The 15,465-nt window shown below is 36.3% G+C and overlaps 1 protein-coding gene and 1 pseudogene across 1 annotated transcript; both read left to right on the top strand.

Annotated features, from left to right (window-relative positions):
• LOC107642318 (transcription factor MYC4) lies at positions 601–3,255 on the top strand. Its single transcript, XM_016345630.2, has one exon. It carries the CDS (start codon positions 823–825, stop codon positions 2,839–2,841), a length of 2,019 nt encoding a protein of 672 aa, XP_016201116.1. The 5' UTR covers positions 601–822; the 3' UTR covers positions 2,842–3,255.
• Positions 4,431–7,336, top strand: LOC110262911 (annotated as a pseudogene).

Raw genomic sequence — 15,465 nt, 5'->3', positions numbered from 1 at the left:
TAGTCTGGTAATTTTATATATTTCATATATTATTTCTTATTTTTAAGAAATTTTAACTTATATAATTAGCACATTCATTTTAATTTAATAAATTATAAATTTCATTCTATTCAGTATATGACACAAATGATTAAGCTAGTAACTAAAATTATTTTCTACAAATTTACATTTTTATTTTAGTAAATCTTGGAAACACACTAAAAAGTTTAAATCATATATATTTCGTTGTTTTCTTTCATCGGTTAAAAATAATGTCTAATTTTAAAGTGTTTAATTAATTAAAAAAAAATACTTACACTGCAGCAAGTATATAAAAGAATTATTCTTTGTAATCCGAAGAAGTAGTTTGCAAAGTTAGATAATTAAGTGAGACTAAGCAGGGGATTAAGAAAATAGAAATGAAGGATCGAAAAGAGTAAGGTACATGATAAAGCAAAAAAAAGAGATAACATGGTAAAAGGAGTAAGATAGCAAGAGGGTGAGGCCGAATCCGATCCTGCGGGTAAATCGGCCCGCGAGTAGGAAGGACAGTTGCACCCCATTTCCTGGAAGCCTAGTTACTCTTTACTCACTCACTCACTCGCTCTCAAATTCAACCCAAATGCACTCCAAATAAATCCCGAACCCAAATGCATCCCCCACCATTCTCATATTCAGACACATACTCGGGCTGTCCATCTCTCTCTCTCTCTCTCTCTCTATCTCTCTGTGTCTCTCACATCTTTTACACTCACACTGCAACCTTCTCTCCTTCTCTATCTTCAATAATCCAAACAAGGAAAAGAAAGATAATAAATACAGAATTTGCTGAATGGGCAGAGAATGAACCTCTGGACAGACGACAACTCCTCCGTTATGGAGGCCTTCATGACCTCCTCCGACCTCTCTTCCCTCTGGCCTCCGCCACCTCCTCCCCCTCAATCCGCCTCCTCTGCCGCCGTATTTAATCAGGACACCCTCCAGCAGCGCCTCCAGGCTCTCATCGAAGGGGCTAGGGAGAGCTGGACATATGCTATTTTCTGGCAGTCTTCCTATGACTACCCCTCCTCCGCCTCCACCGCCGTCCTCGGCTGGGGCGACGGCTATTACAAGGGTGATGAAGACAAGGGAAAGGCCAAATCCACCAAAACCACCACCCCCGCCGAGCAGGATCACCGTAAAAAGGTCCTCCGCGAGCTCAATTCCCTGATTTCCGGCTCCGCCGCCGCCCCCTCCGACGATGTCGAAGAGGAAGTCACCGACACCGAGTGGTTCTTCCTAGTCTCCATGACGCAGTCCTTTGTAAGCGGGACGGGGCTCCCCGGCCAGGCCTTCTACCACTCGAGCCCGGTCTGGCTCACAGGCCCGGACAGACTCGCCGGTTCGTCGTGCGAGCGGGCCAGACAAGGCCAGGTATTCGGGCTCCAAACCCTGGTTTGCATACCTTCCTCAAACGGGGTGGTTGAGCTTGGCTCCACGGAGATGATATTCCAAAATCCCGATCTGATGAACAAGGTTAGGATTCTCTTCAATTTCAATAGCAACAGCATCGACGTGGGCTCATCGTGGCCGTTAACCGGCAGCACAACCACCACAGCCGCAGATCAAGGTGAGAACGATCCTTCTTCATTATGGCTTAACGACTCTGAAATTAGGGATTCTGTTACCACCGTTACTACCGTCACAACGACCACTCCTGCCTCGGTTATTTCCGTTAACCCTGCTTCGAGCGCCTTGGCAGAAACCCCAAGCTCCGTTCACTTGCCGAATAATAACAACAACACGCACGCTGGTGGCGCGTCTCAATCGCAGAACCGGAGCTTCTTCTCAAGGGAGTTGAACTTTTCGGAGTTTGGATTTGACGGTAGTAACGCCGTCAAAACGGGGAACGGTCAGCATCACTCGCTCAAGCCGGAATCTGGTGAGATTCTGAGCTTCGGCGAGAGCAAGAGGAGCTCCTACGGCGGAGGTGTAGGCGGAGGCGGAGGAGGTGGAAACGCGAACTTCTTCTCCGGCCAGTCGCAGTTCGTTGCCGCAGCCGAGGACAACAACGGGAAAAAGAGGAAGTCGCCGAATTCGAGAGGAAGCAACAACGACGACGGCATGCTCTCGTTCACATCCGCTGTGATTCTTCCGCCGTCGAACATGAAATCCAGTGGCGGAGGCGGTGATTCCGACCACTCAGACCTGGAGGCCTCGGTGGTGAAGGAGAACGAAAGCAGCAGAGTGGTGGAGCCGGAGAAGCGGCCAAGAAAAAGAGGGCGGAAGCCGGCGAATGGCAGAGAGGAACCGTTGAACCACGTGGAAGCGGAGAGGCAGAGAAGGGAGAAGCTCAACCAGCGATTCTACGCCCTCCGTGCCGTAGTTCCAAACGTTTCAAAGATGGACAAAGCTTCACTCCTTGGCGACGCCATTTCCTACATCACAGAGCTCAAGTCAAAGCTTCAAACCCTCGAATCAGACAAAGATGGCTTAGAGAAGCAGCTTGATTCACTGAAGAAGGATCTTGATAAGGTCAAAAAGGAAGCTTCTTCAGCTCCTCCTCCTCCTCTTCCAGACAAGGAACTAAGGATGTCCTCCAACAACCTTGTAGGTGGTGGGAAGCTTATTGATTTGGATATAGACGTGAAGATAATTGGCTGGGATGCAATGATAAGAATCCAATGCAGCAAGAAGAACCACCCTGCCGCGAGATTGATGGCGGCCCTGATGGAGCTGGACTTGGACGTCCACCACGCCAGCGTGTCTGTGGTGAATGATTTGATGATACAACAGGCGACAGTGAAGATGGGTAGCCGGTTTTACACGCAGGAGCAGCTCCGGTCGGCGCTAACATCCAAAGTTGGTGGTGATGTACGGTAGATTTTCTCCACAAAATGTGAGGAATCATCATGTGTTTGGTGGTGCTCCTGAATGTGTGTGATGTCATTCACTTGCTCCTGGTCTTTGTGGTGGGCTCTGGGATATTTTAAGGCCTTCCCGGTAGCAATCTCTGTATGATATAAGTTCTACTTCTTTTGGGGTTTCTTCTTTCGTAGCTTAGTATCTGAGTTTTGAGGTAGTTTGATTTGGGAAGCTGGATGTATCACTAGAACTAGCTAGCTAGGGAAGAGGACACTTTTTTTTAAATCAAATCTGTGGGCAACAATAGGTGTAGCGTTGATGAAGTAATTAGTTAAGAAATAGGATATTTTTGTGTTCATATATTGTCTATCTAGATTACATTATGTATATATGCTTTTAATAAAGTGAACCTCATAAAATTTCTGAGTTGTATTGTGGTTTTGTTACTATTATTGTTCTTCTTCAGCTTGCTTATCAGTTCTGTGATTCATTGCTGGTTTCATTGTGCACTATGCAACCTTTTTGAACACTACTATGGCTCAACCAATCATCATCAGATAAAACCTTGCTGCAGGTGTTTTTGCTTCGTTTTGGCTTCCTTTGAACTACACGAGAAAATTTTGGTCTTTTGTGATGAGTTGATCTTGATGTTGGGAACCTCAAATTTTTGGCTTCTTGAGTTGATGGCTTTTTTTTAGCCATGTGAAAAATGCATGTGTCAGCAGAAAATCTGTATATATATATATATACACCATTGGCTGCCAGCACTTTACCTCGGCAAGGCTCATGTATGATGTATGTCAAAGTCAAATTAGACCATTGTTGCTTAGTAGTGGTGAAAATGGTTTAAATAATGTGTTATGTGCTGGTTAACTGTTATTACTTTGATCTAGAGTAAACGCTTGAAGCAACACATACCAACTTTATTCTATACACCTTGCTTTGCACAAGGTAGAGTCAATTTCCTGTTAGGGTACTGTGCTAATTCTGACAATGAACAATGTCTACCGACATGCATGTTATTGTTAGGATTAAGGGTGAAAAAAGGGTGTTCTTTGGAATCCTAACTTTAGTCCAAAGTTGGTTGTGTACGAGCCACTGGCAGTATCACCATTAGAATTTACAATTTAGAAAAGGACCCCAAAAGGGTGCTTCTTTCTCTTTCAGCTTGGGGTGAAATTATAACATTGAATTGGAGGCTGGGTTTCATGGGTTTCCTAATTCCTGTCTGTTTCTGTAATTTTAAATGGTCATAATAAATGTTTTACCATTAGATGCATTTCCAATCCTATCTGTTTCTGTTAATTACTAGTACTATTTTAAATTGTCATAAATATGACACCCTTGTTTGGCTTTAGCAAGAGTATGTACATATATGGACAAAGAATTAAATTCATTTATTGTTTGGATTTGGTTCTTATAGCATTCATAAGTTTTTTACTGAATTTGCAAATGGTTTTAAACAGCTTTCCTAGTAAATCATGTGGATACACATAGTATTAGTGGTGAGCTGTAAAATCAACTTTTGTGAAGCTGCTTTGCTTAATGTTGTGGCAAAGGCAGAGGGTGTTACTATTTAAACACTAAGTTATGTTTGGAGTGGGAGGATGGTGCATGGCCACAATAATAATAATGGAAGGTGTAGCCTTACAGCTGTGAGAAAAAACAGACGCAGCATGCATGACCCAATACTGAGTGATTCAGTGATCCATCTGGACACGGAATAAATGAAATTATCAATTCATGTACGTTGACTTGTATCATCAAAATTGTGCAGTTAGAGTAGCTTGGCTGCTTGCCTCCGGTACTGTTACAAAGAATTCATACTAAAGAGTAACGAGCAATGTTATCAAAATCAAATTCAAAGATTTAATAGCGATTTAAGTTCAACAGTAAATGTAATAAATAATATATTTATAAACAAAATATATTATTTTTTTTAAAATTTTATTATTTTAAATTGATTAACTCTGGTTTGACTAATTTACTAATTTTTTTTATCTTTTTTGTTAATTTTAATTAGTTTGCTTGACAATTAATTTTTTAGGATTGCTACACATACAAGTCTTTTTGGTATACAAGTTCATACAAGTTGGCCCAAATCCAACAAAAACAATTCTCAATTTAGATTGCGTGTAAACATGCGCTTCCCTAACTCTTAAATAACGTAAACGGTTCTTCTCCGTCAATCAAAACCATAATGCTCAAAATTCAAAAAAGGATCAAAATCTCTCAAAATCGTCGCAAAAAGTAAATGAAGTTGCGAAAGCTGAATTCAAAAAGAATTATGAGAAAATGAAATAAGAAGATGATGAAGAAGAAGTAGCAAAAGATGAAGAGAAGGAAGAGGAAGAATTTTGAATTATGCAGAACTTATTAGTATACATACACCGAAAATTCTTAAACAATACACTTAAATATCTTCATGTTACACCGAAATATGCTGCAAATACAGAAACATGCTTTCTCTAATGCTGCATTTTTTTTCTTCTTCTTCTTTTCCTTATTTCTTTCTTTTTTTTAGTTGAATGAATGCAAGTTCATCATCTTCCAAGTAATTTTGCAGCATTATGTGTTCCTTTTTCTTCTTTGTTTAATTTTTTTTGTTTTTATTATTGTTAAGAGAGTAAAACAAGAAGAAACTTGAGAAGATAAAACAAAAAGAAAAAGATGAATAAAAAAAAAGGAAGAAAAAGATGGTGATGATGATGAAAAAAAAGAAGCAGCAGCAAAAAATAAGGAGGAGGAAGAGGAAGAGTTTTGAATTATGCAGAATTTATCAGTACAAAAATACCGAAAATTCTTAAACAATACACTTAAATATTTTCGTGTTACACCGAAATTTGCTGCAAATACAGAAAAGTGTTTCCTCTAATGCTACTTTTTTTTCTTATTTCTTTCTTTTTTTCTTTTAGTTGAATGAATGTAAGTTCATTCTCTTTCAAGTAATTTTTTAGCATTATGTGTTTCTTTTTCTTCTTTATTCTTGTTAAGAGAATAAAACAAGAAAAAACTTGAGAAGATAAAACAAGAAAAAAAAGATGAATAAGAAAAAAAAAAGATGATGATGATGATAAAAAGAAGAAGAAGAAGTACAGAAGATGAAGAGGAGGAAGAAGAAGAGTTTTGAATTATGCAGAATTTATCAGCATACATACACCAAAAATTCTTAAACAATACACTTAAATATCTTCGTGTTACACTGAAATTTGCTGCAAATATAGAAAAGGGTAAAGTATATTTTTTGTCCTTGAAGTTTGTTAAAAGTTTCAAAAATATCCCTAAGTTTTGATTTGTTTCAATTTTGTCCATCAAGTTTTCGATTTGTATCAATTTTACCCTAATTACTAATTTTTTTATAATTAATATTTTTCTTTCCAAATATACCCCTCCCTTTTTACCTATCATCATCACAATTCTTTGTCTCTCTTTTTTTCTCTGTCAACAACCTCCCCCTTCATCGTCGCCGGCCAAACCCCTCATTCTCCATTTTTCTCTTTTCTTCTCCGACTCTCCATCTCCATCACCATCATCTCCGTTAAGCCCCATTCTCAATGACCACCACCCTTTTTCTTCTTCTTCGCGGAAACCAGCACCGTCGAAACCATCACTCTTCCTCCTTCTCTGTTAACAAATCCAGTTTAGGGAAAAAATCATAGCACAAGATCAAAGAACCACAACCACTAATAATAATGAGAAGAAGTTTGAGTGTTAATACTGTTTGAAGAAATTTGCAAATTTACAAGCACTTGGTGGGCACCAAAATGCTCACAAAAAAAAGAGGATGAAGAAGAAAAGGTTGCAGCTTCAAACAAGGAAAGCCACACTATCTTCAACAGCCCAATTTCCCAAACAACAATCATCATGATTTTTCTTACCATAATCATAATCATAATAACAGTAACACACCTTGGTTCTATGATCCTTCTTCTTATAGCTACTATTCTGACTTCACAGTTTGTGAAAAATCCCAAATTAGCTTCAACCCCAATGATCAAGATTCAAACTTTTTAGTCGAGAAAGCATCAAATAGTAATTGGTATTCATCTCTACCATCATCATATCAAGCTGCTGCTTCTTCACACCAAGATTCTTGCATATTCAATTTCTCTAATACTAGTACAGATCATAATAATAATAGGGCTTACAACATCTTCAAGCCTTGCAACTTTCTTGATTCTTCAAATCATCAAATACAAAGCCATAATAGTAATAACAAAGCTTTAGATCTTCAATTAGGCTTCAATTTGCAGTCAAATACAAGAGGGGCTTAATTTATTAGTATTATTATTGATTAGGGTATACAGGATATATACATGCAATGAAAAGATAGGAAGCTGGGTTTGTTAATAGAGAAGGAGGAAGAGCGATGGCTTCGATGGTGCTGGGTTTCCGCGAAGAAGAAGAAAAATGGTGGTGGTCATCGAGAATGGAGCTCAACAGAGATGGTGGTGATGGAGATGGAGGGTCGGAGAAGAAAGGAAAAAGAAGGAGAATGAGGGGTTTGGCCGGCGATGATGAAGGAGGAGGTTGACAGCGTTGCTCAATAATGATGATGGTGGTGGAGGTGACGGTGAGATGAAAAGAGAGAAAGAAGGGGAGACAGAGGATTGTGATGATGATGATGATGATGATGATGATGATAGTATAAGGAAAGGGGTATATTTGGAAAAAAAATATTAATTATCAGAAAATTAGTAATTAGGGTAAAATTGATGCAAATCGAAAACTTGATGGACAAAATTGAAACAAATCAAAACTTAAGGATATTTTTGAAACTTTTAGCAAACTTTAAGGACAAAAAATATACTTTACCCTATAGAAAAATATTTTCTTTAATACAGAACTCCTACATTACATTCAATTCAAATCATCAACCATGAACAACAATTTTCACAAATAAAAACAACATTATTCACCTACAGAATCATAAACTATTAACGAAAACATTAACTAGAATCGAATCACACCTCATTCACTTGATTGAATTCAAAACAATAATCAACTTTGTTCTGGTTCAATTGACAATCTGAATTTGAATTATTCATTATCTTCAACAACGAGATAACTGTTCAAAACTGATTTTAAAGCTTGATTTCAAAAATGTAGAGAACAAACGAAGAGAAACGTAGAGAACGTAAAGATGGAAGAGAACATAGATCGAAAACGTTGAGAAAATTCAAAAACATAAATGAAATCCTTTCAAAAAAAGCAGTTATATATTCGTGCGTTGATTGAAAAGTTAGGTAGATAGTGACGCGTGAGATGAATTAGATTAAAGAGACTTGTATGAATTTGTATAGAATAATAATGACTTATACGTACAAAATATTTGTTAATTTTTATCTTAAATCAGATTGGTCTGGTGGATGGTTTTTGTTAACTTGGATAATTTGACTTATTTGATTTGATTCTTAAAACCATAATAAAGAGTCTACGAAAAAGAATGTACTAATTAATTATTGTATGCTAATACGTGTTTAATATTTATGAAAAATTTTATTATAGTATGATGTTTTATATTGTTATATATTAGATTTGATTATTTTTATAGTTAATTATTTTGTATAAAATATATAAATAGGAACCTACAGTTTTTTCTGAAAGAAAAATGTGAGTTTGATCTTGGTGTTTCAAACAGAAGTAAAACGAAAAAAACGAGGGGTCCTTATTGACTTAAGAGTGAACAAATTGTACTAAGGTATCAATTTTTTAATCCATCACTATAGTCTATCTGGAACATAGTGATTAATTAACTGATTATGATTAATTATTTTTATAACCATGATAGGCAGCCAAAGGAAAACGATTGGATTATATACCAAATTCAAATGTGTGCAGAATTGCAGATAACTTAAAGAGTAGTGATGTCCCCACACAGAACAATATAAATAAATTATATATTAGAAATTAAGAAGGAACAGAACTATATAGTAAAGTAGCAACGAATAGAATTTAGATACGCATAGTTATCATCACTAGGGAGATGATTGATCCCAATCACTCTTCAGTAAAATATTAACAGCATGTTTATCCCACGATTCTTGATCTATAAATTAATGATTATTGTGATTTATGAAGATTATTTATTATAGAGATAAGTTAAATTAATAAAATCCCATGCTGATGCAAAAGATCGCTTGTACATTTAGAAAGATTTGGGAGCGCTTCATTTTTCTTTCCTGATTGAGACATAAAAAATTTATATGATTTGTGTACCTTTTATACTATATCTACAATAAAATCAATCACTAAAATTAATTATCAGTATAAAATACACATATATTTATACATAAATATATTAGTGACTGATTTTAATGACTAATTTTAATATATAAATAGTATTTTTGATTTATTTATATCCAAGCTTCGCATATTTTAATGCATGTTTATGTTTATTTGGAAGTGGTCCATTTCTCGTTTTCTTCCATATTTGTAAGAAGAACCTTAGACCTGTATTGTGTATAGACAAAACATAGGATTATGGTTATTAAGTCAGTTTTTTCTTTAACAAAAGTGTTACTTACCCATCAAACAATAATAGCGAGGTACACGAGTTAATAGTCCTCCCCAAGTAGTATTTATATATAACAATGTTATATAATCAGTATAATTTATTATTTTTGGCCAACTAATTTGTAATTAGTAAGTAATATTAAAAATATTAACTAAAAATATAGTATTAATTTGTTGAACAAAAGATATTGAATTATTTAACTAAAAGTATCCTTGAGTTTTTTCATTGAAGATATTAAAATTTTTAAAAATGAAGATTTTTAATATATATACTAGTATTTTTACCCGTAACTACATTACGAGAATATAAATCTTTTAAAATTATGTCGGTTTTATTTTGATATTATAGATTATAGCACAAAAAATTTATAGAATCAAACTACTTTTACACAAAAATTATAGGGAACAAAAGTCTCTGTCGACTAAGAAGACCAGGATCTTCGTTGATAAAAAATCAAATAATAAGATTTTTAGTTATTATTTTCATGTGAAAGAGTTTGATTTATTACTAATAATTAATTTTAATATTCGTTATCTAAAATTTGAAATGATTTAAGTTGTATACTTTTGATTAGGTATTAAGTCTGTTGCACAAATAAAAATAATTAATTTTTATATTTGTTATTTAAAAATAATATTTTTTCTCTCTATGTATATAAAAATATAATTAGATATTAGTATAAAAAAGTTATATTGATAGTTATAAAATTAACTCAAAATTAATTTTTTTTAAACAATTGAATCTTGATTTTAATTTTTAATTATAACATTAATATTTTCTCCAAATTATATGTAATAAATATTTGATAGAAATAATAGAAATAGAAGAAGGGAGAGAGATAGATGAGAGAATTTAAGAAAGGAGTTTATTAATTTTAGAAGGAAATATTTTTTTCTCAATTTGAATAAGAGAATGTCATGTGACACATTTGGTTATTAAATTAGATAATAATACATAAATATATCAGAATTATATATAGAGTGAGAATGATAGAAAGAAATAGAAAAAAAGGGAGAGAGGTAGATGAGAGAATTTAGAAAGGGAGTTTATTAATTTAAAAAAAAATATTTTCTCTCAAATTTAATCAATTTGAATAAGAGAATGTCATGTAATATATTTGGTTATTAAATTAGATAATAATATATTAATATATCAAAATTATATATAGAGTGAGAATGATAGAGAGAAATAGAAAAAAGAGAGAGAGGTAGATGAGAGAATTTAGGAAGGAAATTTAGTAATTTTAGAAGAAAATACTTTTTCTCAAATTTAATAAGAGTGTCATGTGTCACATTTATAATATAATATAATATAATATAATATATAATATAGCTATATTTTAATTTTAATTTTAATATTTTAATTTTAATTTTAATATAATTAAAAAATGTCATGTTCCACATTTTGATTCTCAAATTTATAATTATTCATTGATAATGATATATAAAAGAGATAGAGTGATTGAAGGAATAAGAGGGATAGATAAAGGGAGAGAGAGAAGGGGAGAACTCTTTAATTTTAGAGGGAAAGATTTGATTTCAATTGCAATGAGAGAATGACATGTGTCACATTTTTGTTGCAAAATTAGTAGGGATGAGGGAAGAACTTTTTAATTTTGGAGAGAAAAATTTGATTTTAATTGTAATGAAAGAATGACATGTGGCACATTTTGGTTGTAAAATTAATAGAAAAAAAAATAAAACTCTTTAATTTTAGAAAAAAATAATTTTAATTAAAATAAAAAATAACATGTGACATATTTTAGTTGTAAATTAAAATTAGATATATATAATAAAATATATAATAGATAATAGATATATAATTTTCTTGAACGAAATGCATTTTCAAAAATATAAAAACAGTTGGATATATAGGAATTGATCCTAAATTAAAGAAGTGGACCACAAAGAAGATGCTGCCATCACTTAATTAAATCCTTGCCTTTAAGCCTTTAAGCCTTTAACAACAACCAAAGAAAATCCACATCGACATGATTTTTTATTTTTATGATTTTTTTTATAAGGTAATAGTGACATCCAACAAGACGACAAGGGAAAAATATATAATCTTTATTATTATTTCTTATTCTTAACCTTCCAAGGGCCCGATAATGACCCATTATTGAAAGTGATTAATATCTGTTTTTGTCGTACACAGTTAAGCAATTGTCTTTTTCTGAAATCGCCAAATTAAGAACACATGTTTGCAGTTGCAAATAAAGATTTTTCAAATCTAAACTATATCCATAAACAATAGACTTATATATAGAACTATCCATCTTGAAGATCAACCTAGTCTCGTTTATATGTAAACCCAATTGGGCTGTTTTTTGTCATTAAAATAAATAAAACATACTACAATCATACAATGGTCTTAGATCTAATTTTAAACTAACCAATGGCGATCCACGATTCTAATAAAAAAAAGTTCTGCTAGAGAGCAATGGATTATCTGTACAATATGTATAATGGGCTGTTTATTTGGTCTAACATGAGTTAAAAATAAACATCCAGAGTAAAATACTACTAATTTATCAAACACAATACACTCATACTATCCAGAATAACCATCCGAATATCAGGGATAATAAACATTTGATATTCTACTGAATCGAACACAATACAGCCCATTATACACATTGTACAAATATTCCATTAACTCCCTATACTTTCTCGATAAGAAATAATGAGATTAAAAGAATGCATGCAATCATCTAGTCAAAATGAAACAATTTTATAAAGCAAAGATGTTTAATAAAAAAACAATCATGGTTATCGATAGTGATAATATTAGGAAAAAAATTTATTATTTAATATTTATTAATTGTTATTAAAATTAATAAATATTAAATAAAATAAATTTGAATTTTTTTATCTTTATAATATTACCATTTATAAAAATAAGAGAAAAGGATAAATAGGTCCTTAACCTTTTGATCCGCAGACATTTAAGTTCTCGAAGATTTAAAAATACATTTAAGTCCTTGACCTTTTCAAAATTTGGACATATCGATTCTTCATGTTCACTTGGGTCTGTCGGACTTATTGGAAAAATCAAACGTGACTCCTGTTGTACTGACCTGGTTGATACGGATGCATACGTGAGAGAAATTTTAAAATTAGACAAATTAGACTCAGGGATCGATATGTTCAGATTTTGAAGAGGTCAATAACTTAAATGTATTTTTAAATCTTCAAGGACTTAAATGTTCGCAGACAAAAAAGTTAAAGATCAATTTATCCTTTTCTCTAAAAATAATAAAAGAGTCTGCTAAAAAACATGCTAGAAACAGTGAAAGAAGGTGGAATTAAAAACTTAATTGAAGTGATATAATTCAAGTAATTTCGTATAGTACTTATATATCTTGTCATTTTAATTACCTAATAAGTCAATGGCTGCGACAAAAAAGTTGTCAGGTTAATAGCATTTGGAAACATGAGATGTTACTAAATACAAGATCATAATCGGATTTCATTTTTATTTTAAGGAAATGATTTCAAACAAAATCAATTATGACCATTCCAATCTCTAAAGATTCTGTAATATTGTCCTAAACGGTTTACCAGACAAATCGTTGTTAATTTGTTTGGTTGTTTATCCAGGTTCATGCATTAACAAGGACATATTCTAATATAATGAGTACTATGATTCTAACGATAAAAGATTCTCTGAAAATTCCAAGTGTTGTCTAAATTAGATGCTTGAGCAGTGTTACGGCCTGGCCCAAACTCACGCGGGTCAACCCGACCCAAGTTCTCGTCGACCCAGTAATGCGCCTTCCACCCGACCCGGACACACGTCCCGTACGGCTTGCACACAGCCGAAGGACAGCGCCCTTGAGGGTATGGGCCTGACCATTGAAGGGGCCCACTACTGACATGTAGTTACGAACACAAGACCCAAGACTGCTTTGACTTAAAGGATGCCCTCGAGCAAGCTATCAGGGACGGTAAACTCGCCGATTTCTCCCACCTTATAAGGGAACCAAGGAGACGCAACCGGGACAACGACAACGAAGACAGATCCCGACCAACAAGACGACGACAAGAACCAGAGGGTGACGACCACGGTCTCACGGTGGTAAACATGGTGACGGCCAGGAATACCGCCCCGAGGTCGAAATCGGCGCAGAAGAAAGATGCCAAGGTCCTAGCGGTCTCCACCTCACCTGTTAGAAGTCTTAAAGGTCTCCCACCTATCTCTTTCGGCCCGGAGGACCAATGGTTTGACGAGGTGCCGGAAAGTCCGCCCATGGTCATTACGACTAGGGTCGGAACTGGCCTCGTCAAACGAATCCTGGTAGACACGGGGGCAGACTCAAACATCATGTTCCGAAACGTTTTCGATGCCCTGGGATTGAGAGATTCCGACCTGACGACCCACCAGCAGGGTGTGGTAGGGTTAGGAGATCACTTCATCAAGCCAGACGGAATCATCACACTCCCGACCTCTGTGGGACAAGGGCAAAGACGGAGGACAATCATGGCAGACTTTGTAATATTACGAGATTCGACGGCTTATAACATCATCCTGGGGAGAAAGACTATTAACGACCTGGGGGCAGCTATCAGTACGAAACTACTGGTGATGAAGTTCATCACCGATGACGGATCCGTGGGATCCCTCCGGGGCGACTTGGAAACGGCGGTCGCTTGCGACCACGCCAGCCTTTCTCTCAGGAAAAAATCCAAGGAAGCGTCAGGGGTCTTCCTGGCCGACCTGGACGCTAGGGTAGACGACAAACCCAGACCAGAGCCAGAAGGAGACTTGGAAAAGTTCAGAGTCGGCGAGGAGGACGATAAATTCACATTCATAAACAGAAACCTCCCGCACGGAATAAAGGAGCCTTTGATGGAGATGATTAGGGCTAATGCCGACCTCTTTGCCTGGACACCTGCCGACATGCCAGGAATAGACCCCCAGCTCATGTCGCATCACCTGGCCGTAAAGGCAGGAGCCAAACCAGTGGCCCAGAGAAGGAGGAAAATGTCGCAGGAAAGGGCGGACGAAGTAGCCAAGCAAACGGCCAGCCTCTTAGAAGCGGGATTCATCCGGGAACTGGATTACTCGACCTGGTTGTCAAATGTGGTTCTAGTTAAAAAACAACGGGAGGTGGAGAATGTGCGTGGACTACTCTGACCTCAACAAGGCTTGTCCCAAGGACTGCTACCCCCTACCTAATATTGATGCGCTTGTCGACGCGGCGGCAGGGTACAGATACTTGAGCTTCATGGATGCCTACTCAGGGTACAATCAAATACCGATGCACCGACCCGACGAGGAAAAAACGGCGTTCATAACGCCAGGGGGCATCTATTGTTACAAGGTAATGCCATTTGGTCTAAAAAATGCAGGAGCCACATACCAAAGGTTGATGAATAAGATATTCAGCGAACTCCTGGGAAAAACAGTGGAAGTCTATGTAGATGACATACTCGCAAAGACCGCCCGACCTGACGATCTCCTGAGCGACCTAAACGACGTTTTCTCGTCCCTACGACAACACGGCATGAGGCTTAATCCGCTCAAATGCGCGTTCGCCATGGAGGAGCCAGTTCCAGGAGGTCATTATCCAGCACGTTCCAAGAGAAAAGAACACACGAGCAGACCTTTTGTCGAAGCTTGCGAGCACAAAGCCAGGATCGGGTAACCGGTCGCTCATCCAGGGCATGGTGAAGGAACCAACGGTCGCCCTCCACCTAACGGAGTTGAGCCCCTCATGGCTGGACCCCATTACCAACTTCCTGGAACTCGGCAAGTTGCCTGAAGATGAGAAGGCAGCCAAAGCTTTAAGAAGGGAGGCGGCCAGATATGCAATCATACAGGGACAACTATTCAAAAAGGGACTCAGCCAGCCCCTATTGAAGTGTTTACACCCTGACCAAACGGACTACGTGCTCAGAGAAGTCCACGAAGGGTGTTGCGAACACCACATCGGGGGCAAAGCCCTAGCAAGGAAGCTCATCCGAGCAGGATACTACTGGCCAACAATGATGAAGGACTCAAAGGAATTCGTCAGAAAATGCACGAAGTGTCAACAAAACGCCAACTTCCACAAGGCACCGGCTTCCGAGATAAGCTCGCTAACGACCACACGACCTTTTGCACAATGGGGAGTCGACCTC

Source organism: Arachis ipaensis, chromosome B05 (genome assembly GCF_000816755.2).
Source record: "Arachis ipaensis cultivar K30076 chromosome B05, Araip1.1, whole genome shotgun sequence".
Lineage (NCBI taxonomy): Eukaryota > Viridiplantae > Streptophyta > Magnoliopsida > Fabales > Fabaceae > Arachis > Arachis ipaensis.
This window is presented reverse-complemented; position numbering and strand designations above follow the sequence as displayed.